At 38.0% G+C, this 26991-nt stretch overlaps 1 protein-coding gene across 6 annotated transcripts in view; it reads right to left on the minus strand.

The window, feature by feature from the left end:
* Positions 1 to 26991, minus strand: part of LOC145980779 (1-phosphatidylinositol 4,5-bisphosphate phosphodiesterase-like) — a 219587-nt gene that overhangs the window by 62164 nt on the left and 130432 nt on the right. For 4 of the 6 annotated variants that reach the window (XM_083113852.1, XM_083113856.1, XM_083113854.1 and 1 more), the window contains exons 3-6: positions 26649 to 26735; positions 25956 to 26015; positions 20762 to 20899; positions 12357 to 12436 (exon numbers count right to left, since the gene is read on the minus strand). In XM_083113852.1, coding sequence (XP_082969978.1) covers positions 12357 to 12436; positions 20762 to 20899; positions 25956 to 26015; positions 26649 to 26735 — 365 coding nt within the window. Of the gene's footprint in view, positions 1 to 12356; positions 12437 to 12869; positions 12950 to 20761; positions 20900 to 25955; positions 26016 to 26648; positions 26736 to 26991 lie in introns of those variants that run through there. The other 2 variants (XM_083113853.1, XM_083113857.1) reach the window with 2 other exon arrangements.

The following is a 26991-nucleotide window of genomic DNA, read 5'->3' on the forward strand; positions in this document are numbered from 1 at the left end:
GCTTACGGCCTGTAAGTCACAGAAAACAATACTTTTTGTTATAAAATATCTCTACAATTTCACAATTCGAATTACATTAACTCCTTCCAGAAATCTCAGAGGGGGAAGTGCCCCCCCTACCTGGAGGTGCCCATGCATCCAGTGTTGCCAAGTTAGCCCTTTTGGGGCCAGAACTGGCCCTTTTGAGTACGTACTCAGCCCCAAAATTCAGCAGAAGCCCCAAGGGGCTTTTTAGCCCTACTGAGGGAAATCTTGCTACAAATCTAGCCCTTTCAGTAGTGAAATGCTTAATGGTATTTTCAGTAAAGTAAACTGCAAAGAAGAATTCACTTAACCGACCCTCCTCTGCACCTGCAAGATCTTCCTGCGACCCCTCTTGGGGAGCAGGTAGCAAGTGCACATCCCCTTGTTTCTGGTTTTGATATGCTGTGTAGCCCGAGGCGAATTACGGATAGCGTCGATTCCAGAAAATGCGAATCTTTGTTCAGTTGTATTGCATCTGGTCCTTGAAAGTTCACAGAAATGCGAAGCGGAATCGACGAATCGTTCGTAACAGTGAGGCTCGACCAGAGAATAGTTTGTGTGTGCGGCCGTGTGTGTGTGTGTGTGAGTGTGCGTGTGCACGTATATGAAGGAGGAATATGCCGAAAATGTGTAATGCTTTTGTGTAATTTACTGCACCACAATTTACGGGGAAATGAATTATTTAAGGTAAGAAAATTTAATTTAGTTGAGCGTATGCCCCTCATATTGACAGTTGATTAGTTGTGGTTCTTGAGTTTCAGAAATTTTGTACCAAAACACCCAAGATTTGTAAATCTAGCCCCTTGGATGTGAATTTTAGCTCCATCTTGGGTGCGATTTAGCCCGTTTTTCTCTCGTGCTGTTGGCAACACTGCATGCATCCACATGACTGGAGCCTTGACTGATTGGTGGGTGGCAGTTTATGCAGATCATAACAAGAGCAATAAATTTTTAGAATGTATTAAAATATCCTTTATGTGTAATGTTTAAACTAGATTTAGTTTTTATGAAGCCATGTATAAATATAGACGAAAATGTCACAATAAGAATGTCAATATGTGCACAAGGTAAAAAAGGTAAAGGTATCTCGGCCATAGTTGGGATGATGTGATCAGCATCATGCCTGGCCACCTTTACCCCCTCCCCCCCCCCAGGGTTGCCCCTAGGTAACCATTGCTAAGAGGCTGGGTGGGCCTCAGGGCCACGCAGAAACAGGGAAATGGCTGGAAAAATTCCTAGTGCAGATCTCCTTCACCGGGATTCGAACCCGGGTTTTCCATGTGGTAGCCAGATGCTCTACCATGTCTCTTTCAATAGGTGCACGCAAATGTTAATATCTTATGACAGCTGTGATATCACAAATATAAGTGTCACATATAAAAACAATAGAAGAGTTAGATATACTGATAAAATCATACGAGTATATATCAAAGCTCAAAGGTTGAGTTGATGAGGTCAGATGGATAACAATGTTAGAAATAAAATACCATAAAGCATATGAAGATAAAAAAAAAGAGAGAAAAGTGTATCAAAGTGAGATGGATGGAAGAATGTAATTGAGCAGGTCAAAATCCATGAACAGCTACAGAACCTTACAAAAATAAACAACAAAAACCACTCAAAGTACCCTGTACAATGCCTCCATTTTTACCCCATTACTATATATACATATCTGCTTTGCAATTACATATGTACAGCAGTGGCGGCTGGCCAAGTGCAACAAGTGCAGATGTTTTCACCTAATTTTCAAATTAATATTGACATTTTTCATTTGCTTGTTAAATGAAACTATTTCCCAGCAGAATGCACACGATAATACTCAATAATACGCCGCTCGGCGCTACGCACGTGAAGAGTTCGTCGTAGCATAAAACAACCCAAGAGCAAATGCCGCCAGGTTGCGGAAAACTTAGCCGGTTGTCATGGCAACGGTGACGTCACCTAGCGTTGGCCTTGAACGGGTGTCGCCTCCTACGTGAAGCAGTTCTCTCGTCGGAGAAAACATTGCATCCAGTGATTGTGGCAAAATCTTTGCGTTCTCGCGAGATCTTGTTCCGCGTGTGTGTTTCGCGTTTCCTATCGTGTGTTGTGTTCTTGTGTTGAGCTGTGGTTTCTACAATGAACCCAATAAATGACTTAGTGTGTAATTTGTTGCAGACACCATTTTCCAGATGGATGGATGAAGACAAAAAAGACGTTTTAAATTGTGGGGGGCCCACTGACATTCTTCAAATATCAGTTAAGCGAGAGAACAAAAAGGCAGGGAAATCGTACAACATTAAATTTAAAAGTTCCTGGTTTGTCGACTTTCCTTGGTTGTGTAGTAGTCGTTATTTGCAATCGTTGTTCTGCTGGCTTTGTTTACTGTTAGTAACAAATACAATGTGTGGAATAAAGAAGGGTATAACGATTTTGTCAATATAACGCGTTCTCTGCATAAGCGCAATGATTCGATGGAACATTGAAAGTGTAAATTACAATTCAAAGTTTTTGAAAAAAAACAGGAATACCATAGCAGATGCCCTTCAAGAAAATAGTAGGCTTTTAAATGTACGGTTCAATGAAAATGTAAGATTAAATAGGCTTTTCCTACAATTAATAGTTGACGCAACGCTGTATTTATGTAAACAAGAACTTGCGTTCAGGGGTCACGACGAAAGCGTGTCTTCGCTTAATCGTGGGAATTTCAAGGAACTTGTTGCATTATTAATATCGAGAAGTTCGTTAGAAATACAGAACCATTACAAAACGAACTTCTTCACCTGTTATTTTAGGCACGAGCCGCTACTGATGTACAGTCACAGACACTTCTGGGTTGTAACAATCCCATTAAAAATTAATGGAGTTGTTACAAACCAGAAGTGTCCGTGACTGTACATTCATTACTATTATCCTTGAAACACACACGTATATACTTTAATAACTATAGTTATTATTTATAAATAGATAAATTACTATTTTCCATATGCTTACTTCAGATTTTGGTAACTTCATCTGGGCAAGTAAAGAATAATGAATTCTGAACCTTATTGAATAATAATATACTCCTCACAAAAAGTTTGGAATATTGTTGTATTAGGCAATAGGTGATAGGTAAGGCCTTGGAATTCAACAACAATGGTAGGCCATATGTCTGTCTGCTGGGCGTTCTCATGTTTTCGCCGACAATATGCCACCGTGCCTATCACCTATTGCCTACCAAACCTTTTGAGCCTAATATAACAATATTCCAAACTTTGTGTCTAATAAAACAATATTCCAAACTTTGTGTCTAATAAAACAATATTCCAAACGTTTTGTGAGGAGTATATTATAATTGGATAGCTTTACTGTGTTGAAGAGAGACTGAATGTCAAGCAGAATATGTGAAGTGCATAGGTTGCAACAATAGAGGTACGTATAAACCTCTATCAGTTGATGTTCTTTAGTCAGTGAACTAACTAACTCTCTAACCTCTAGCTAACTAACTCTCTAGCAGGTGGCTTTCCCTTGTCAACTGTACTTTCACCTGAAAGTGAATGTGGTTGGACCCTTTATCTCATGCTCTTTTTCCTTCATTCTTCTTCCTCCTTCTCACCTCTTTCTCTCTTGCTCTTTCCACTCTTTCCAACATCATCTTCCATTTTAAGTTTCGGTCTGTAGATATTGCATACTTTCATATGTGGTGTATTTGAGTCTTACATAATATACAAAATTATTATTTTGAATTGTAATTGCATAGAGTGGTTTCCTTCCATGTATGTATTTTAGGTTCAAAGTTCTGCTCATTAGACTCTGAAATACGAGACGATGCCAATCATTCCCCTACGAGTGCAGTACGTTCGAGTGAAGCACGCGAGCGTGAGAGATTCGAACGAGTTTGAGCGAGCGAAAGTGGTCCGATGCAGTACTCTAGTCAACAGATTCTGAAAAATGTAGGTTTTAAACAAGCTCGCTCCTCTAGTAATCTGAGACACCAGTGTATTCGAGACAAACTCTTTTCAGGCAAGAATGAAAGCTGGATATAAGTAAACAAACCATCGCCATGGGTAGTAGAATAAACAAAACTGGTTTGGCATGCAGATAACAAAATAATAATAATACATCAAGAAATAATAATAATAAGTTGAATCTTCAGTAAAATTGATGCAGCATTTCCATGATAAGGCTAGAGGAAAATTATATATTCACAAAGAAATTGAGTCTCTCGGTAATCAAGGAGTCCTGGGTGTCATTCCGAGTGGAGAAACTGGGCATGGATATTCAGATTCCACTTTAAACTGTAGGTCCAGTACTGATTACTAATGATCATAATGCGGACTTAAGCAAGCTTTAACAAAGAAATGGAAACTCATGTTTTCTGGTGTTTTTAATTTCAAATATGATCAATAACTCTGATATTACATACATGAAAGGTTTAGGTTGGTGTCTTAATAGAGTCCCAGAATTGAGAGGAGATCTGTAGCTAGGAAAGTACAAATATTTATTTATTTTTGACATGGACTAAACCTAAATGCCTGACAAAAAGCAATCAACCCAGTCATGAATAAACCTATATCTATATATTTTTTATATGTAGAGAAAATATCAATTAAAAATATGTGATCAGTGCATTGTTGTGTGACACGGTTCTTATAGTGATGTGAAATGTATACATATAGGATTAAATTGGTTGTAATTGGCAACTTTTTGTAAGAATTTGCCAATCTCCGTGGCAGAATGGTTAGCACCGCATGATGCCAGGGGTGCAAGTTCAAAACCTGGCCTGGGCATGGGTGTCCATTCTTCAACATCATCATATCATCACTCATCCTCATCATCGTGATTAGCAAAAAGTAGCAGAAAAGCAATACTAAATAACAATAATCAACTCAACTCAAATTCTGTAAGAACTTCTCTATATATTTGAAACAACAATGTTGCACAAACATATTTTTAATGCATATAAATTTACAACAATATTTGCAATTGGCATATTTTATTAACACATATCAAAGATTGGTGTACAACTATAAGCATAACATGCACACAACAGCTCAACACACATGCAACCACTTACTATACATAAAAAAGTTATTATTCTAATGTTATTATCCAGTTCATATATTAAAAGTATATGACATATTTCATTGAACAACAGGACAAATTCTGATACATAAATATTACAATATAAATACAATTTACATCAAGACAAACTTTGCTTCAGTTTACCTATAAACATGATTATTAAAATAAATGTAATACTTCAGTAAAGACTTCCAAAATGGAAGAAAACCATAGTTTCCATCAATATTTCACAGTTTCCCTGAAGAAACTGCAGAAAGATATATTTATCACAACATTTTTAGAATATCAGCATAAGACTTGACAAAAATTGCATTGTTGCTGAATTTTATACAAAATGTAAATGTATTATAGTATGTAACTTGTGTGTAACTACAAGTGAAGAAATATTACATTAACATCTATATATTCTATACTTTTCCTATTTTCTGAATTGCAAAGATTCCATTGCTTAGTTTGTTTTGTATTTTTTTCTTCTGCGACAGTCGGGAAATTTGCAGGCCACTGTGCAGGAATACGAAACTTTGCCTTTACAGCGAGGGAAGTCTGGCACTGCGCCGCAGTCCATGTGCATGCACTTTAAGTGCCTATGAGCATTCTCTGCAGAGGTCAGGTGGGTGGGGGGAGGGGGAGGTGAGGCAGATGGGGAGAATAACACACATTCCAAATCCAAAATCCTAGCCGAATATGTCCTCTCTTTCTGGAGAACTGTAAGCAATGTACAGTTGCCAGACACAAGGACGTTAAGAAAAAGCTACACCAATAATTGAAAAATATTCTGTATCCTATATCCTTATTCACTTATGATAACAAGCATACAGCAATAAATAATATAATTTGTCCAATGAAGACAAATATATATTATCAGCAAGTGAAAAAATACAGACTCTTGTTTGATTTTTTATTATTTAGTGTCACTTTTTTTTACAATTTTAGCTGATCACAATGCCCAAGCAGGGATTCGAACCCCACGACCTTGGTGTGAAGCATGCTGTGCCTCACGCACTGCCACGGGGGTCAGCTACAGATTCTTATTACTTGCAAAGTTATCACACACATGCATATTTTTTTTCTAGTGTTCAGTGGAAAGTACATTTGGATTACAAATGATGTAGTCTACATCATGCATTACAAATAATGTTGTCTACATCATGCAGATATAAAATACATGTTTTGATTAGCATGTTACTAAGAATTCCTGATAATGTGGCAAAGTTGTCTGGCAACTTCCCTTGTATATTTCTTTACCTCTGTTAAATAAATACCGAGAAAATAGTACTCACTTTTTACGCAAAATTCTTTCATTTGTAGTTCTATTAATTTCAGTGGCCACTGCCACCATCCTCATTTGAACTTGTTGCACTGCAACAGTGCGAAAAAGTGAGTACTCTGTATTTATCTACCACTGCGTCTCTCATTTCCCAATTATGAATACCTCTGTTAAGTTAGAAAATGCTATGGCTAAATCTGCTAGCATTCTATTTTTCTCCCATCTATCATGATCTTGAAGTACTGTTAAATAATAGGTGCTGTTTACATGTAAAACATTATATTCGACAAAAACTAATATCAAAATTTATTATCACGTTGGCTGTTAATTTAATTAAAAAATCATCTAAACTCGCACCATTGTAAATGGAATAACATCCCTCCAGTTTGGCTCACCAGGAGTCGCCACTGGGTTACATGCCCAAATTTTGTATAGAGATGTGAGTGAAACAAGAAAACAAACACAAGAGATCAACCAATGATTTGGAACAAGAAGTTAACTTGTTTTGTTTGTAGAATTTATAAGGTCACAATTAATTGTCACGGAATATAAAATTGTCCTTTCTTGTTTCATTCAATTTAGGAAACAAAAAGAATATGAGAAATATGGTTGCAATCTGATGCAAATCTACAATCCACATTGAAGCTGACACATGTTGTTCATTACAGTCCTGCCTATGTCAAAATTGAAGATTTGAAGTGCCGTAGTAGACACCTTCTTCTCCATGGTATGGTACTAATCATAGAGAACTTTTTCACAATATATTCAGCACATAAGAAATCAGATTCTACGAAGAGCAAGCTGAAAGGGGTAGTAAGTGGTTGATAACTGAACAAGAGAAACAAAAGGAAACACAGAATAAGAAAAATATGAAAAAATATTAATCTATTTTTTTTTTCATGCATTCCCCTCTCATGTGCAAATTCAGTATGAAAACTTGACAATTCTCACTTGTAATCACACACACACAAACACACCTACACATATTCCATTATTGAATTTCAATGAAATCTTATCAATTTTATTTTATGTGTTGTACATGTGTTAAAGGCCTCCCCGATGGCGCAGTGGTTATGTCGTTGCCTTGTAATCAAGGGGTCTTGGGTTCGGATCCCACTTTAAACTGTAGGTCCAGTCCCAGTGCATAAGGTGGACTTACAACAACAATTCTAACAAGATGGTGTCATAGTGTTAACATGATGTTTATCCATACATTTCCTAGTAACATACAGTCAGTAGGGATGATTGGGTGTCAAAACTGAGAGGCAAGGACAGTTTACTTTCTCTTGGTAGGCAAGGTCGGGGACAAAAAGTGGGGACAACTGCCCACCATGCACCCCTAATAGCCGCCAATGCACACAGTTAACATATAACACTGATTAAAAGGTGCCTCAGCTGATTGAAATCTCCAGGAAGATGCAATTTAAGGCAAAATCACTTCCAAATTCATACTTTCGTCTCGCATGTCCCCCAATAAGTAATTATCTTCTGCCACAACAAATTAGTCATTGTGCTACATTACAAACACGTATCCAAGGGGGGGGGTAAGGGGGCTCGAGCCCACCCCCCCTGAAAGTTTTCGGTTTACACTAGATAAAATGAGAATTTTTGTTTCTTGTGGTGTGAAATAAAATAATGTGACGTTAATTTAAGGAGAGAAATAATTATCAAGGCAAGACAGTGTTATTGGTAATAGCTCATATCCAAGGTTGGAGTCGGGGTGCTCAAGCCCCCCCCCCTCAGAAAATTTTCAGTTTACACGAGATAAAATTAAGTTTTTGGTTCTTGAATAATGTGATAACAATTTGAGAGAGATAGTTATCTAGGCAAGACGGAGAATGTTCTATAACCCTTTTATTGTTAATGGCGCAAATGCAGGTGGGGATCAGGTGGCCCGAGCCCCCCTTCCCCCAGGAAATTTCTAAGTTTACACTAGATAAAATTAGGTTTTTGACTTCTTGAATAATGTGACGATAATTTAAGGAGATAAATAATTATAGAAACAAGACTTAGAATGTTCTATAAACCCTATTATTGTTAATGGCACGTATCCAAGGTGGACATCAGGTGGCTCGAGCCCCCCCCTCCCCCAGGAAATTTTTCAGTTTACACTAGGTAAAATTAGGTTTTTGTCTTCTTGAATAATGTAACGATAATTTAAGGAGAGAAATACTTATCAAGGCAAGAATGTTCTATAACACTGTTGTTGTTAATATTGCACGTAAACTTTTCTTTCACTTTCGGTGTTGTCGCAGAGAACTTGAGCACTATGTAGAGAATTGTCAGCATTTGGAAGCTGCACAACAAAGGTAGTGCCACACGTAGGGCGATTTTTTGTAATTTTTAATCTCTGCAAGGGGCGAGAACGAGAAGGAACGTTCTTGAATAAGAGAAGGAGTCGAACTACTGGCAATATTTACGAATCATTTTATCTGTGGAACATTCTAGAATATAATGAGGAAATAAATACGCAGCTTCAATTTCCCGGTTGATCTGTCCAACAGAATCAGTTGAGACTTCAGAGGTAAGTGTGACAATTCATACAGTCGATTAATTATCAGTCAGTGTCAGTGGCGGCGATTGGGTCCCAAAACCGGAGGGGGGGGCAAGGTTCCAAAACTGGGGGGAGGGGGCAAGGACAGTACATTTCCTTTCGTAGATAAGATTTAGCATAGTGCGGAGGCAAAAGTAGCGAAAACTGGGGGGCAATTGCCCCCCCACCGCCCTAATCGCTGCCACTGCAGTGTCCATTGGTTGCTTTATAAGATCTAGTGATTCAAAAATGAAAAGGACTAAATAACGTAAAATAACAAAGTCTACTACTAATTCCAGTTCGGGTCCAAAGCTGAAGAAGACATTGACAACAGCGGAACTTTCGGAGCATCAGTGGAATGCTACGAGTAGGTCGGGTCGAAAGCCTGAATGAGAGAGGGGGGGGGGGTCGAAAAGCCTGAGTGAGTGAGAGAGAGAGGGGGGTCGAAAGCCTGAGTGAGTGAGAGAGAGAGGGGGGGTCGAAAGCCTGAGTGAGTGAGTGAGAGTCTCTCTCTCTCTCTCTGAATATTTTGGCAGTACTGGGTATTGGAGCAGTTTATTAAAAAATAAATAACTTGCACACATCAACTGGAAATCAAAGTTTTGAGTGATGTTTTAGTTGTGCCAGGACCAAATTTCGTGTACACGTCCGAGAATTTCATGATATAAAGAAAATATTTTTGTTTAAGCCTACTGGGTTTGTTGCGAGTGCCTGAAGAAGAACAATTTGGTGGATTTCGGCTTTTGGAAGAGCTGCAAACATGGGAGGACAAGACACATTAGTGGTGTTCAAGCTCGAATCAGAGTGTAATATTCGAGAACAGTCTGCATCCAGATCCCAGCATACAGTTTGAATCTCGTGTTGTCGAGTGGATTGTGCATCTCGTGCATGTGTAACAGCTTCGTAAAAATACTTCTGGTATGTACATAGACGTTTTGATGCCTAATGAGAAGAAATGGACACACATACTGAGATGGTTCTGGAACACAATGTTAATGCATGGAAACAGAGGAGTTGAGTGGTAGAAAATGTTCCGATTTCACGTTCTGATTAAAATGACAGCCTTAATCAGGGGCCCCGTTTTTTTTTTTTTTTTTTTTTTTTTTGCCTCCACACTATCAAAATGGCCTCTTTAATGCTAAGCCTTGTCTACCAAGAGAAAGTAAACTTTCCATGCACCCCCAATTTGGAACCCAAATTGCCACCATTGGCCTTAAACATACAATTGTGAGGTTCTATCTATACCCCTTTAAAAAATTATGTTCAGCACCCCCCCCCCCCCCCGATAGGAATTCCTGGATACGTGTCGCTACAGTAGGTTCTGTTTCGATAGATACATAACAAATTCATGTAAAATAAAGCAAATTTAAAAACTAAATATTTACTGTAATTTTGTTCCTGATTAAATTTTTTGAAAAAAAAATTACCAGAACAGATTCCTGGTGCACCCTGGCATGACTACACCACTGCATACGAGCAATATGTCCAATAAACAATTTTGTTTACAACTTTTGTGCCATTTAGAGTTTAACTTCACATTCTCCCAATGAATGCATTGATTTGGGTGATTATAAGAAGTTTGTGCTTTGTGCCAGGTGTCATTAATGTACCAAATATCTTGGGTTAACAGTCCTAACACGTAACTGAATCTGTATTGCTGTAATTTTTACCCATCCTTTGATGTTTCGATGTTTCTCAGGAATATACTCGAATGGAATAAAATTAAACATCATCTCAAAGAAGCTACTATCATTTTGCTATTGCTATTCCTTATGAATGTCATACAAAAAAGTTTTACAAATAAATATATTTATATTTAAAATTCTTACTCTTCCCTGTGTAAAATAACTTTTACTCCTGTTCCTGAAAATGTCCAAGGTCAATCCAAAATTTAGGATAATACACATCTGGGTACATGCTGAAAATTCTGGTTAAAATTTTATTTTAACTCTGGTAAATAAATTGTTAATACAGTGAACTTGCTATTGAATATACACCGATGATCCATTACATTGTGACCACCTACCTAATGAGCTATCACACTTTGACCACCTACCTAGAACGATGTAGGGCCACCTTCAGCCCACAGAATAGCAGCCACTTGGCGAGGCATCGATATAAGAAGGTGGTGGAAGGTATCCTGGGGTATCTCATGCCACATGCGCAACAGCAGATCCTCTACTTTGTGTACACTGTGGGGTGGTGGTGATGTAGCACAAACCCACTTCTCCAAGTCTAATCAAAAATGTTCAATAGGATTCATTATCCACGCTAGTTGGTGGCCACGTCATTAAAGCAAAATCACTGTCACCTTCCTTGAACTAGTTCTTCACAACCCCGCAGGGTGCCATGGTGCATTGTCCTGTTGGAAGTGGCAGTCACCAGCAGGAAATATTGCTGACATGAACGGATGGACTTACCCAATAACATCCAGATACCGGAGAGCTGTCAGAGATTGGTGTACCAGAATAATGGGTCCCAGTGTGTACCATGAAAACATCACCCAGACTATCACACCTCCTCCACTGGCTTGTCTCTGCCCAACTGTGCAATCACATGCCAAAGCCTCAGATGGAAATCGGCATATACATGCTCGGCCATCGATGTGATGAACCAGGAATCTGGATTCATCGGACCAGGCAACCTTTTTCCAATCATCCACAATCCAGTGTCGATGAATTTGTGCCCACCTCAGGTGCTGCTTTCGTGGAGTGCAGTCAGCATTGGGGGATGACTGGGTTTTCGACTCTGCAGTCCCATGCGCAGCAGTGTTCAATGAACCTTGTGCTGTAAAACATTGTCCTGGTCACCACTGTTGTACCTGTGGGCGATTTCTAGCACTGTGGCCCTGCGGTCGGTCCAAACAATGCACGACAGCCTCCGCTGGCCTTTGGCATCAATGAGCCACTGTCGACACATGGCTGGATGGTGTGTCGTTTCCCCATTTTGGCACCATGTGTACACAACAGTGGCACAAGAGCAGCCAACAAGCTGTGCTGTTTCAGAGATGCTGATACAGTGCAATCACAATTTGACCTGTATCAAACTGGAAGAGATTGGCTGCTTTTCCCATTCTGACACCGGACACATTACTAGCATCGAGCCTTTAGACCTACCCAATATATACCATGCTGCCAGTGTATCACATGTTACTCTCCATGCTCCAGGTGCGCTAATGTTCCCGGGTTGGGATGGTTATAATGTAATGGCTCATTGCGGTGTACATTTAGTTCACAGCTTCATATAAAATTAGATAAAACTATAGATAAATTTTTCGCACATCCATTACTTTCTATCTCCTAAGTTAATTTTAGTTAAAACCAAGGTTAATTACATTCCTTCAGACCTTAAATTGTAGTCGTAACTTTAAACCCTCAGTTAGTGAGCATTTATCTACAAACTTCAAACAATTACTTACAAGGATCTTATAACCAATGATTTAAAAAGAAGAAAAAGAACAAATGTTAGTACAAAAATAACACTTACTGCTTCATGAGGTTTGTTCGAACACAGACATTGTTCATCTTGTTGTTGTGGGCAATTTTGTGCAATCCGTTTTGCCACACCTAAATGGTTGCATGCAAAGACAACGAAAAAAGTATAAATTACCATGCACAGAACATGCATTGCAACATGCACATAGAAAAAAATCACATTATCATGCATATTAATACAAGGTTAAATAAATTAAATATAACCCTTTTTAAAATAAAAGCAAGAAATTTCTCTCTCCTGTAAAAAGTAACTATTAGAAATAACCTTAAACATGTACAAATATGTTTTAAAACATCAAACATTCGCAACATTAAACTACAACATATTTCCACGCACAACAAAGAAGACAGACAGAAAAAAGAAACACACGTACACACAGAGAGAAGAAAAACAGCAGTGCTTTCCACATCCTATACTCAACATGCATAAACCAAAGACATTGCCCATCACACAAAAAAATTCTGCCCGTCAGCTACATACATATATACTGCACGTTCCACTTACTGTTTTTTTAAACACGTCATTGGGCAAACATTATTTGCTTTAACGTTGTGGGTGATTATCCTGATCCCGTCTAACCAGGCCTGTTAGAGAAAATGGTGTAGGATTTACAATTACACTTATTCAGAGAAAGAACAAGTACTTCTTTTTTTCTTTTTTTTGTGCATGCCCTTACAAAAGATCAGATGTATTATACTAAAACATTTTCTTTTAACTAAGGGAAGAAAACAAAGCACTGTAATTGAGATTTACACAGCAATTTAGTTCTTCATCACAGTACACATTTCACAGATATCTTTTTATTTTTTTAGACCATTGTGTGTATATAGTTGTTGCACAAAATGTTATGATAGCAGCAAGGAATTAGCTTCATAATAGAAAGTGAAGAAGGCAAACATATTAATTAAATGTAATTGTCTGAAAGAAGGTGAAAACCTTACATAAAGTTCACAATTTAAACTTAAATTTTAATAACAAATATCAAGCACATAAGAAAAGCAGAAACAACACAAATTCTCACAAAACAGATGAATCTTTATTTGTTATTCATTAATCATATTTAGTGGTTAGTATTAATCGATATAACAAAACCTTACTCTTCTTCTGTAAAAGCTTAGGAATTGTTTAATAAGTATTTTCATATACATTTTCCTGAAGCAATGATTTTGCACACAAATAACATGTGTATTAGAAACCTGAGTTAGTATCACCAGAATCTGCCTAGACTCTTTGTTAATTACTATGGCACTACCTTGTTTTAAATGTTTGTCAAACCATCAATTACTTCAGTCCCACCCCATAGTTCAAGCTTTCGGCTCAGGCTATGGGATGCACGCTGGTTCGAGTCTCCTGGGGGAGGAAATTGTGGAGTTACAAATGAGTAGAATAACCCACTCATGGAAAACCTACAACAACGACTGAAAGTTTGTCCTGCTGACCACACGTCAGCCTGTACCTGATTGAATGATCACCCACCTTTGATGAGGCATGTGGGATTGAGGCCTGCAGTTGGAAGGTAGGCCTTGGTCCTCAAGGACTATTGTGCCACCAGTTATTTTTACTATCAATTACTTCCAACAAATTTTGTATTTATTGATACTTGTTAAGCAAGAACTAATGGTCTTCACTAAGTGTAAGATTTCTATAGTAGTTTCTTTAGCACTTAACAAAATAAAATAATTTCACAAATTACTAGAACATTTTGTACATATTGTAAAAAAGTAAAGTAAAGTGCTCCCTTGTGCTTTGCACCATGCCATGAAGGCATATAGGGGTGTAGAGTTAGGGCCCCACACTTTCTTGATCATGGCTGAAGGTGAGGGTGATGTGATCAGCACCACTCCCCTGGCCACCTTTACCCCCCTCCCCGAGTTTCCTCCAGGTACCCACTTCATAAGACGTTGGGCGGGTGCCGGAGCCACTTGAACAGGTGGAAAAATCCTGGTTCTCCCCTACCAGGAGACATACAGGGTGACAATTAATGAACTATATGAAATAAAACAGTCATAATTTCTGAACGGTTCGCGTGATATCGTCCAAACTGCGTGGCTGGCCACAGGGCATGATGGGAATTCGTATGCGTATGCGCAAGCAACGTCTTGATGTCGGCCATTTGCAAGTGAAAATGTCACGGTACAGCATGCAGGAGCGTATATCACTTGTGAAGGCCTATTATGCGAGCAATAACAGTCCGATTGCGGCGCAAAGGAAGTTTGCGACCGAGTACAAGTTAAAGACAACTGCCATTCAGGAGGTCATCGACAGCATCGATGTTTCGACACTTCAGCGGGTCATGCAGAATTTTGCTGTTCGTCTGCCCCACATCATCGCCAGAGATGGCAGACATATCGAACATGTCATAACATAAATCCGAATGTCTGTAGTGCCGTTTACATGTGTAATACAGTTTGTGTACTACGTGGTTTGTCACTAATTTCCATTTTATTTCATATAGTTCATTAATTATCACCCTGTATACTAATATCAGTATATTTGGACAACCGTTTGTATTCTGAGGAACAAGTTGTCATTATTTGTATGATATCAAAGTTTGGACTAGTATTCTTTGAAAAGGTTCAAAGATTAAAAACGACTATTATCTTAGATTAACTGTGACATATTAACATTGTTACTATTTATTAATGTAAATGTCACCATTAAATAGTGGAAATAGGCGTTTCCTAACTCAGTAACATATTTTTTGCATGACCTTCAATCGCCTTATTATAAATTCTACTGTGAAGAGATTATGTTAACAACCAGGAGAGTTCTGGTGAAAATACCCATTTGTTTTAAGAGCGGATGTCATTTCTTCTTCAGTTAGTATATCAGCGAAATTATCTCCAGAACTGACCTCTTTGATACTCTGATACAGTGTCATCACCAATCATTGTAAAGCTACACTATATATTAAAATTTACTTAAGATTTAATTTGCTTTGTCCTGCATCTGTCATATGGAATAAATCAGTGAATACTCCTTTTCCCTGACTGAGAAATGTCATTATAATAATTAACAGTTAGTATTAATATAAGAATAAAAATAATGAAGAATTAGTAAATTTTAGAAATTTAAGAGGAAGGAAGAAGTATCACATGTAAATGCAAAGAAATATTACACTTTTCATAAAATAATTATATAATAGAATTACAAGATGCCATCGATATCACTTGTAAAATACTGAACTAGGTATGTACTATTTTGCCTGTAGGTCATCCATAGGAGGTCAGCAAATAAGGCAATTACATAATAATCAAGGGATTGATTTGAAGATAGATTCTACATATAGTCTTGATTTTTCTTGCTGTGCAACTGCAGAAACAATGCTGTCAAATAATGTTTTTCATGTTTAATGAAAATAATAGAAAGTGCTGAACAAGAATGATGTTTAAATGTAATTGTGTAAATTAAACTAGGAATGCATAATTAAGCAGAGAGTTATTCTGTACATAACAAACAAACTACGTTGCATTCTCCTACAGGCTTTTTTGCAAAGCTTGAATTTTATGAAGTGTAACTTTGCACAGGAGAAAAATGTGAAAAGAGGTGCCATGGAAGTTAGAGCAGTGGAAATACAAATGTGAAATAAGCATTAGTCAAGCATGATACACATTAGATAGCAACAGGAACAAATTGCATAGCAGTATGAAAATAAATAAAATTCAATCAGTTGACACCTAAGTAATTGCATGTAATGAAAGCAGAAATAATTTGAGTGTTAGATGAACACACGACCAGTTTAAAGAATAAATTATTTTATTTGCAAATGAATGAAATGCCATTTCTCAATCATATCATGAGACTTGTTTGAGCTCAAAGAAGAAATCGGTACCATTATGGCCTTACGAGCAAGTCGAGACAAACTGCCCGTACAACTAGGGAACAACTTGCATTGAGAGGAGTTCACTGGGGGCACACCATGGGGGAGTGCTGCAAGTGCCAGATAAACAGATTCCACTGCAGGGGCACTATACTGGCAGCTGGGAAACAACAAATCAGTGATCAGTTGAATTATCTTCGACTGACATCAGGAAGTTTTGTGTCACAAGGCACCAAACATTGCTAGCAGGACAAAACAAATGAGCATCGGTTACACTGTATGTTGCCAAACGTACTGTAAAGCGAGCGAGAGTGAGTGATTGAGTGGCGAGCTTTAAGGCAGAGAATCAAATCACGGGGGGGAAATAGTACAGACAATAAAAGCAAAAAATAGTTGAAAATAACATAGCAAAGTGAATAAGATTTCCGACTGGTAATTCTTAGCTTTTTCAGCTTCTGACAAAAAATACTTTTTGTACAGGGCAAATACAACAATGTTCGCCTTTAATAGCGTTATAGAAGTTAATACAAAAGGGGTTTGGGTGACAGCTATTGTGATTCTGGTCAAATGTGATGTGCTAATGTGATTTCCTCCTCAACACCATGTACAATTTACAGTACAGATGCATTTGTTTGAAGCAGGTATTTTGAAATATTTGAAAGTGTCTGGGGTTATGATGAAGGTGCACTATATCTATACATTTGTATTTTAATGAATTTTATAATCCTTTCAATACTGTCTATTTTATAAAAGGTGTAGCTTGTCTTCAAACAAGATGATGCATATTTGTAAAAGTATATGGTGAAAATACCACTAACTCTTTTAATAAGTGGTAGTATTTCATAATGGTAACTGCCTGATTTGAAAGCCAGCATAAAATCGAAAATAGAGGTTATTTCAGTCGTTTACCGCGAGAGCGTCAGCCGCTCGGCGGCTCAGTCATGCAGCAGGACCCGGCAAATTGCGTTACAGGAAGTCCCTAACAGAAACCGATTGTTTTGTAATGTTTCCACTTTTCACAATAACAGTTACAATTGCAATTGAAATAAGCACGTACCTTGTCGCAAGAATGCTGGAAAAGGTGTCCTCCCAAATACAAATATTTCTGGCACCTTATTTCTGACATCTAATTTAGATTAGACATTGCTACTTTATCCTCAGTTATCGCGAGAGCGCCGGCAGCTTATCGGGGGAATTGTCAGCCGCGAGAGGGCGCTTCATACTGCACGAATGTGACACCTGTCGGTACTGATGCCAACCGTAGGGACATGTCCCTACGCATAGGGACTTTTTTTCACTATATAAACGACTCGACGTTATTCATTAGGGGTGTGCTGGATCCCGAAAAGTCGGGACCGGGATTGGGAAAAAAAATTCCCGTCCCGATCCAGACTTCGGGAAATGACTTCCCGGCTTTTCAGGATCCCGAGCAGTCGGCAAAAAATACCGAATGGACTTTAATTCTCGACGTTTTCTGCATTGTAAGTTTCTGGAACTTATCGGAAATTGTAAGTTTTTATTCTAGAAATGCAAAAATAATCACTTAAAGTGACGTGTAGAATTCGAGATTTCCAGAGGAGCGGGAAATTTCGAATATATCCCGTCTCGAAAATTTCCCGACTTGGTTGGGAAATTGCAAATTTTTCCCGTCCCGAATGTCGGGATTTAAAAGAATTCCCGTCCCGACCCAAAAAATTCTGTCCCGCACACCCCTATTATTCATTAAGGTAAGAATTTACAATACCGGACCTTTCTGTAATTTCTATGCTACATCTTATACTCACGAAATAATTAGTCGTGATGATTTATCTCAAGTTAACATGTTGGGGTGAGGTGAAAAAAATGTTCATTAACGTGTAGAAGTTGTAAAATAAGTTTTTTAATTCTCGCAATGATTCTCCGTATACAAGTATGGTAACCATATTTGTTGATATGAACAATTGACGTTCGCAATTAGTTACGCTGTCTACAGCGTTGCCACACTGTTGAGTTTATACTTGGAGAGCATGGATCGTGTAAGAATGGCGGAAGAGAACAGTACAAAAGTTGTTAATGTTGTACAGATTGTTAGGTGGAGTGTGCAGGAGGATGGCCGTGGCCTAATTAATAAACTTATGGATTTCGGTATTTTGCCCAAACAAGGTGCTTACATGTGACAGTGACAATCACAATGTAGAACAACATGTGGAATGTGGACTGATTTGATTACAGGTAGTGCATCGATCGGAAATTTGCAGGATACGAAAATGGCGTTTTCGATGATGAACGTTTGCCGTTAAAGTGCTACGAAAACAAGATTCTTTTATCGGTTCGTAATCACAATTAGCGCAAAACTATTCACGGATAGTCCCACTGACCATTCTCGGTAAGATTAGGTTAAGTTAGGTTAGGCAAGGCAAACATAGTTAAAATTTGGGGTCGAAAAATCATGCACGGGTAGCCACACAAACCATTGACGGATAGCCCCACGAACCATTTACGGTAAGGTTAGGGTAGGGTAGGGTAGGCAAACAGTTAAAATTTGAGGTCGTAGTAATATCAGGTATGTATATTTCGTTTATTAAGTATTGGAGACACAAAATCTTCCGGTAAATAATAAGCAATCGTGCCGATCGCGGACCACTCAATTTCTACACGTGACCCCAAATTTTAACTTCAAATTCGTGATTAGGAGGCCTCAATTGAGTATGCGAAATATTACAAAAATCGGGGAGAGGTCCTGTATTGTAAATTCGCTCCTCCATTAATTGTGGAAGCACCGAGCAGAAAGATTTCGTAAGGAAATGTGTATATTTTATCTTCTGTTTTGCATGCTCATAAGGTGTTTTTTTTTTTTTTTAGTCACTTTACTTGGCGTAGGGACATTTGGTCAGTTGTAGGGACATTTTGACTACGTCTGCAGCAGCAGCGCCGACTTGTCAAAATTATTGGGGGGCTCTGATCACAGAAATAAATGAATGAATGACTCAATCACTCCCTTTTTTAAAAATAAAAATTACGTCTTCGTATAGCAGTTTTTAAGCAGCTATTATATTCCTCATGCAAAAGAAATGTCACATGAAAAACGTTTAGAAATTGTTTCAAAGTCTTTTTATGTCTTTTGTGCCTGGTCATTTGTTTTTTAGATGACAATTAATATTTTTATTGAAAAGTATGTATTTACATTAAGAGGCCAACTTAACAGTTTTATGCCGGCCTCGGTAGACGAGCGTGTTGGGTGGTCGACTCAACTCGCATTGATTCGGAGGTCTCGGGTATCGTACATACGCGTATCAATATTGCCAGAAAGTCGTGTTTACAACCTCAAATTGTTCAGAATTCACTAAAGAACATACTGGTATAATTGTCATATCAACTCGTTATTTTTAAACTCTTTTTAGTAAAAATGTTACCAATACTAATAATTATATACTTTTTGCTGTCTCCGGTCATAGCCCCTCCAAAGTTGATGGTTTAGCGGTCTCAGCCCCTCAAAGTTGATGGTATAGAAAATTTCAAATGTGTATTTAAAGTTACGTTCATGTGGCACAATTCAGAGTAAACTTTACAAGAGAAGCAAAATAATACATTAGATCTTCTTAAGCAAAATTATTTGGGGACTCTGCCATCACATCGTTAACATTGGGGGGGGGCTCGACCCCCCCCCCCCAAGCCCCATGGAGTCGGCGCCTATGGTCTGCAGGGACAGTGCCGAAAAATGGTTAGCAACACTGTCGGCTACCAGACGTAGTGAGTGTATGCTCATGTTCACTTCTGTTTTTGTTTTTCAGTAAGCGTGTTGTTTATACTGTGTTATTGAGTTAGTGTGCTATTCAGTGTTAGTGCTTTATTGTGTGTTAATTGTTATTCATTCATAGTTATGCCGCTAAACAAATATAGTCTTGAACAAAGAGTTTTTATGTACGATAATTACGTGAAAACGAACTCTTGCAGAAAAGTGGTCAGGCAATTACGAGAGACAGGATCTCTTGAACCTAAGAGACGTGTTGTATTGCTGTTGAAGGAGGTCATTTTCAACATATCTTATAACACAGGAGGTTAGTGATCATCATTATTATTACTTTTAAATATCATTTTACGCTTTCGGTTTCCTTTATGCGCCGGGATGATGTCTTTACTTTCTGTCAACTGAGGATAAAGTAGCGATGTCTAATCTAAGATTAGATGTCAGAAATAAGGTGCCAGAAATATTTGTATTTGGGAGGACACCTTTTCCAGCATCCTTGCGACAAGGCAGTGCTTATTTCAATTGTAATTGTAACTGTAATTGTGAAAAGTGGAAACATTACAAAACAAGCGGTTTCTGTTTCGGACTTCCTGCAACGCAATTTGCCGGGACCTGCTGCATGACTGAGCCGTAAACGACTGAAATAACCTCCCGTTAGATTATAAAGCAGGAAGAAAGGAAAGTGAAAAAGAGAATATACACATGTTAAAAAAAAATACCCAACCAACACAAGATCCCTCAAAATTCAGAAGCACTATTTTCGAAGTCTTTGGTATTTATTATATATTTTTTAAAATATATTATATGCAAGCATTAATAATTAAATTAAACAGAAAAGGAGATTCTTACCTTTGCCGTTTCCACATCAGGACAAACAACATGCTGATAGTTGATGTTAATGTAGTCAGTTCCACTACAAATTGTCAGACATTTATCTTCGTAATTTTCACCGTTTCTACTTTGGAGCTGATATGCAAGTTTAGGATCCTGTCAACATGAATTAAGATTGTAATTAATTTCGTATAGGAGATTCTGCATTTGGTTTACAAAAGTGTGTTCTCAGTAACTAATTTCGTTAGCTCATCTTAGAGGTTGCTTTCAAGTTCTACGTTTGAGGCGAATGGATTGTATTAATAAAACCCAGCACCTACTCAATTTCCAACTTTTTGCAGAATATACTGCAATTCAAATGAATAAAAAATCTGTGGTGAGCATGTGCCCACATTTAGAAAACAGCTTTGCTGGTATCGGTCAAAGGTGCAGCCAAACCTTAATATGGTAACAATAGACAGGTGGTGAAGGGATGTTTTGCATGAGTTTGTTTTTTAAGTCTACTTTACGCACAGGAAGACTAATCGGGACTGGACCTACAGTTTAAACTGGGATCTGAAACACCACGAACCTCCACCGAGTATCGAACCTGAGAATGCTTTGCATGAATTTTGCTAGCTGGGGAGATACCATCTCTCCATATCCCCCTTTTATTTTGAGCACTGTTTTATTGAAAGAAATTGATGTCTCAATTTATAACTTGAGATCACCAATACAGAACTCTCATCTTTTTATGTAAGTAATAAGTAATAATAGTGTATTCTTCCATCCACAAGGCTGTAAGGTGGGGTCTTTACAGAAGACCCTCAAGTGTCACCTTCACTTCCACCTAGTACACCCTGGACTGCACTTTGTGGACTAATGAAGCTCTGGCATCTGGTATTACAGCCAGTATAATCTTCTGTGCAACTTGTGTTATATGCTGTCCATGTTAGTTTGTGATTGTCCTTTCATCATCATCCATCGACATTTTCACAATTAGACATGAATAAAAGTTGTAAATTGATTCAAATTGGTGACACTTAATGATTTGTATTAATCATCATATATAAATAGTTTCAGTTATTTGTTTCCATTCCCTTAGATATTCATTCATTGTTTCTGCCCAGGGAAGGGTCTTTCCTTGCAACCTCCATGCTGTTCGATCTTCAGCCCTTCGCTTTGTAGCAAGGTAGGACCCATTTGTTTTGATGTCGTCAATCATTTGGTATCCTCTTTTTCCCCGGATTTTCTTTCCATTGACCATTTCTTCAAGAGCATCTCTTAGGACACAGTTTCTTCTCATCCAGTGACCCAACCAATTAATTTTTCTCTTCATGATTATCTCCAGCATTGATCTCTTTTCCCTAACTCTCTCTAGCACTGTTTCATTTCTCACTTTTTCCGTCCATTTCACATGTTCCATTTGTCTCCATAGCCACATTTCTAAGGTTTCCAGTCCAGTCTCTTTTTCTCACTTGTTCTCAGTGTTCCGCACCATATAGACCTACACTCCACACAAAGCATTACATTAGGCTTTTCCTCAGTTCTCAGTTTGTTCAGAAAATATTTTTTCTTTCTATTGAAAGCTTCCTTCGCCATTGCTACTCTCACTTTTATTTCTTGACTGCATTACTGCTTATGATATTCATCAAGATATTTAAAGTAGTCCGATTGTCTTACCTCTCATACTCACTTTTGCCTCTGTTGGTTTTCTTCCGATCACCATTGCTTTCGCCTTATTCACATTTATTTTCATCCCGAACTGTTCACAGTGGGTATTAATTTCTGCTAGCGTGGTGTTTATGGTTCATTCATTTTCTGCCAACAGGGCCATGTCATCTGCAAATCGTATACAAGATATTTTCCTTCCTTTGCTCTGGAAACCGTTTTTGACTATTTCTTCTAAATAGATGTCAAATAATAAAGGGGAAAGGCAGCAGCCTTGTCGTACCCCTCTTCCAATTTCACTTCCTTGGCTAATTTCTTCTATTATCACTTTTAAACGTTGTTTCATATATAGGTTGCAGATAAGCCTACTTTCCTTCCAGCAATCTACACCAATATTCTTCAAGATTCCAGAGAGATTGGTCCAATTCACTGTTACAAAGGCTTTCTCCAAGTCGACAAAAGCTACAAACATTTCTTTACCTTTTCCAGGCATCTTTCTCCAAGTGTTCTCAGCAGTGCTATGGCGTCTCTCGAACCTCTTCCCTTTCTAAAATCAAGCTGTCCTTCCTCTATCTCTCTGTTCATTTTAGAGTGTAGGCATTGATGATTGGGTTATCAAACTGATTGGCCTATACTCAGAGCATTTCTTGTCGTTACTTCTATTCTTTAAAGGTACAAAGATTGTTTCCATGAAAGCTTCTGGCCATACACCTTTTTCATAGATTTCATTGCATAAATGTAGCATTTCTTTATTTCCTTCACCCAGATTTTTTATGAGTTCTACAGGAATTTGGTCACTTCCTAGTTCCTGTTGCTTTTCAGTTCTTCATTTGAGTATATAACATGTTATATATTAGCTGACGTTTTCTTGTTATTAAAATAAAACTATTTTTATTGTAATAAGCAATTTTGTGTCCATTACATGCAATTAATTATATTTATTTCAATGAAAATCAACCATGACATAATTCTTGTAATGCACCTCTAGTGAATATTAGGGCTGAGCCGATACATCGGTGAGTATCGGTTAATTTTCTTTTACCGATACCAAAGATTTTCAGTGGCTAGAAAACCGGGCAAAGGCAACAGCTCGTCTCAACATTTGTTATTTTAAAAAGTTTGTTCACCCTTCCTTGACAGATTGGAAGACCAGCACAGGAAGTTCCATAAATTTTCCTAGAAACACTGGATAAAACCCCACCCTCCTGGGAAGCAGATGGCAAGATCAAAGGCATGGGTAAGTGAAAGCTGAACCCAAACGTGACCATGAGGGCATGACACTGCTTAGTTAACGCTATGGGAAATAAACCATTCATTGCCAATTCTTGCTTGAAGTTTGTGGTGGTAAGATAGGTGGATGTTTTTAAACCACCCGCCGCGCTAATGCCGGGTCAGGAGTTTGCGGATTTCTTGGAAAAGAGTGATGAAGGTCGCTGTGAAATTAATTTTGTTTTATCTACGTTCAAGCGGGAAGGGGATTCCGCAATTTCTTCTTGTCCTCTTCCCATCTGTGTCAAGTCTTTTGTGTGACTGCCGGTATCCGCCAATGAGGGTTATTTATTTCCGCCGAGATTAGATTGGGAACATACGGCTTTGAATGACAGTACTAAGCAAGATTGAGTTTTTGTTTCAAGTCCATTTTATGCACAGATATGCTAATCAGGACTGACCTACATTTTAAAGTGGGACCCGTACCACTATGCGCCTCCACTTAGTATCGAACCCGGGATCTATTGATTACAAGGCGAAGGCGTTACCACTACACCATCGGGGAGGCCTCTCTAAAGATTTATGTAAAGCACTACTTACAATAATGTACATAAAATGTTTATCAGGAACTTTACTTTTATCAAATGGACGTACCATCATTCTTTTTGGTATTCAATAAATATTCAATTTTTTTTTACTTCTTTGGCATTAATTTCTTTGCCATGACAGTTGTTTTTACACAATTTTAGCGGTCTTAACTACACGTAAGCTAGATGATGAATATTTGCTGTTTTATTTCTGATATTATAGCGTCTATCAATATTTATGCAATAACAATATTTTTTAGTCCAGAAACAAAGAACAAAATACGTTGTCTTTCCTCCGTTTCTTAGTCTGTGGTTACATACAACAATACTCCATACTCATCGGATAAAATTAAGTACTAATTAATTAATTTACATATTATTTCGAATCGACCTATAGGTCATTATAATAACGTATTAAATAGAAACACTTATTATTATACAGAGCATTCCCTGACATTCGCTGCGAGACTCGGCGGCAAGCGGCCCGGCGTCAGCGCTTGTCTTTCCCGGCGAAAGGGGTCCGCGACAGTCGCTAGAGTCGGCTATTAAAATTACAGTTTTCATATTGTGTACTAACCTTGACTACAGAAGGGTTGAAAATTATGTCCCTCTGCTGCAACACATTCCTGGCATCTCCGAAGGAAACTGGCATTTACACGTGCCAGTTCGTATTTCTCGTACAATACTCTCTTTTAACTCACGGATGATGTGCGGATTGTCTTTGTATACTTTATTTTTTAGATTTCCCCATAAATAAAAATCGCAGGCTGACAAGTCGGGGGACCTAGAGGGTTTTTGAAACACCAGTTTCTTGTGAGAGGCGGCGGATAGATTTCCGAGGAGACTGTTCTAACCTTTATCCTATCACATCGAGTATTTCCTCAGTAAGTACACGTGGGATTTTCTTTCCACTTTTATTTAGAACTGACCCTATTACTCTATTTTTCTTCTCTCTTTCCCTTTATTTTCCTTCTCTTCAACAAACTTTTTTACGATGTTTAATATAGTGGTCCTATGTGGAACGGGAACACCAGGAAATTTCGTTGCAAAACGTCGTCGCATTCCCCACAATTCCTCTTTCCGAAGTAACACTAGACAAGATAAAGCCTTTGTTGTAATTTAAACTTTTGTGGTGCCATATTAAGCCACAATCTTCAACACCCGGACACGACACAACACAACTTCCGAGGGAGGATTATATCGGCGTCAGTCTGCAACGTCAACAGAAGGGGAAAGAGAGCGAAGAAAACAGACTGTAGCGTGCGACTGTCGACGAGCGCTGACGCCGGGCCGCTTGCCGCCGAGTCTTGTAGCGAATGTCAGGGAATGCTCATTTCTGAGACACTTGGCTCGGACTGGCTCCCCAAATTATATTTCTAGATACGTGCCTAACGACGTGACGAGTTAGTATGACTCGGTAACTAGCCTTTGTTATTTTATACTGGAATTATACAAGCATCTGTATCGGTAGGAATCGGGCATGGTATCAGCATCGGTATCGAAAAATGGTGGTATCAGCTCAGCTCTAGTAAATATAGCTCCATTCTTTGAAATATGTCTTTACATTGTATGCATTTTTCGAGAAATATTGATTACTATTTTCAATATTGTTAACTAGGCTAACAAAGCCTTTTAAATACGTAACAATGTTCTCACAAGACCTTATATATAACAATCTGGCTTAAGTTGCACAGAGGCTATTTTGTCACTATATAAAAATTCATTTTAAAAATGACAATTAGTTTATTTGAACTACAAGTACGTACCTTAGGAACTCCTCCAGCTCTGATATCACTGACTTGGCATAATTCGATGACGTCACCTTCCTGAAAAAAGAAGCATTAGTTTAGTGTAATTTATTGTCGGATGCAGTATTTGCATTAAAATATGAAGTGCATGCAACATCATAAATAAGTGATTTTGTTCTTACTAAACAATTCACTCTCATTTAGAATGGTAATTTATAATTTTTCAAAAATACTTCTATTTGCTTTCAACTCTATGAACAAAAAAGGATGAAGAAGTACAGCTTTAGCAGGATTTTCTAAGGAAGGGGGGGGCGGGCAATCAAGGCGAATTTTGCTTTCTAAAATATTGCTGTTTTAGAAAACACTTCTTCAGTTTTAAGTTATGGCTTTCCTGTAAAAATCTATGTTAATTTTACTTTTAATTATCACACCCTTGTAATAATAAATGTAAATTACAATGACTGAAATGAAATTATGTGTGTGAATGTCTTCCACTGACATCATTTCCCAGAAGGGGGTATTTTCCCCTCCTTTACCTCTCCCCATGCCTATGGAAATATATATAATGGTGTGGATTTTGCAAGGTGAGTTTGTAGATGACAAAAGCAGGGAGAATATAAGTTTGTTTGAAATATATATAACACATTTAGTTTATGAATAAACTTTACATTCTAATGACAAGCAGAGAAAAATAATCAACTTAATACTTACCCTTCCTTCGCTCTTCCAATAAATAAAGAAGCCATATTCGTCTACTTTGAACAGGCAGCCTAATTCGAGATCTGAAGAATCTTTTTCCTACAAGGAACAAAAATATTACAATTAATGCATTGATAATTCGTTTGTGTGCCTCCTCGATGGTCTAGTGGTAACTTTGTTGTTGACTTGTAATCAAGATGTCCCAGGTTCGATACCCGGTGGAGGTACATGGTGGTTCAGAGTCCACTTTAAACTGTAGGTCCAGTCCCGATTAGCCTTTCTGTAAGCAACTGAATCCATAAATTAAAGAATGGATGGAATTTAGTGTGGTGGTTATTGACATCATTATCTGTAA

Source organism: Lepisma saccharinum, chromosome 28 (genome assembly GCF_977018435.1).
Source record: "Lepisma saccharinum chromosome 28, izLepSacc3.1, whole genome shotgun sequence".
NCBI lineage: Eukaryota > Metazoa > Arthropoda > Insecta > Zygentoma > Lepismatidae > Lepisma > Lepisma saccharinum.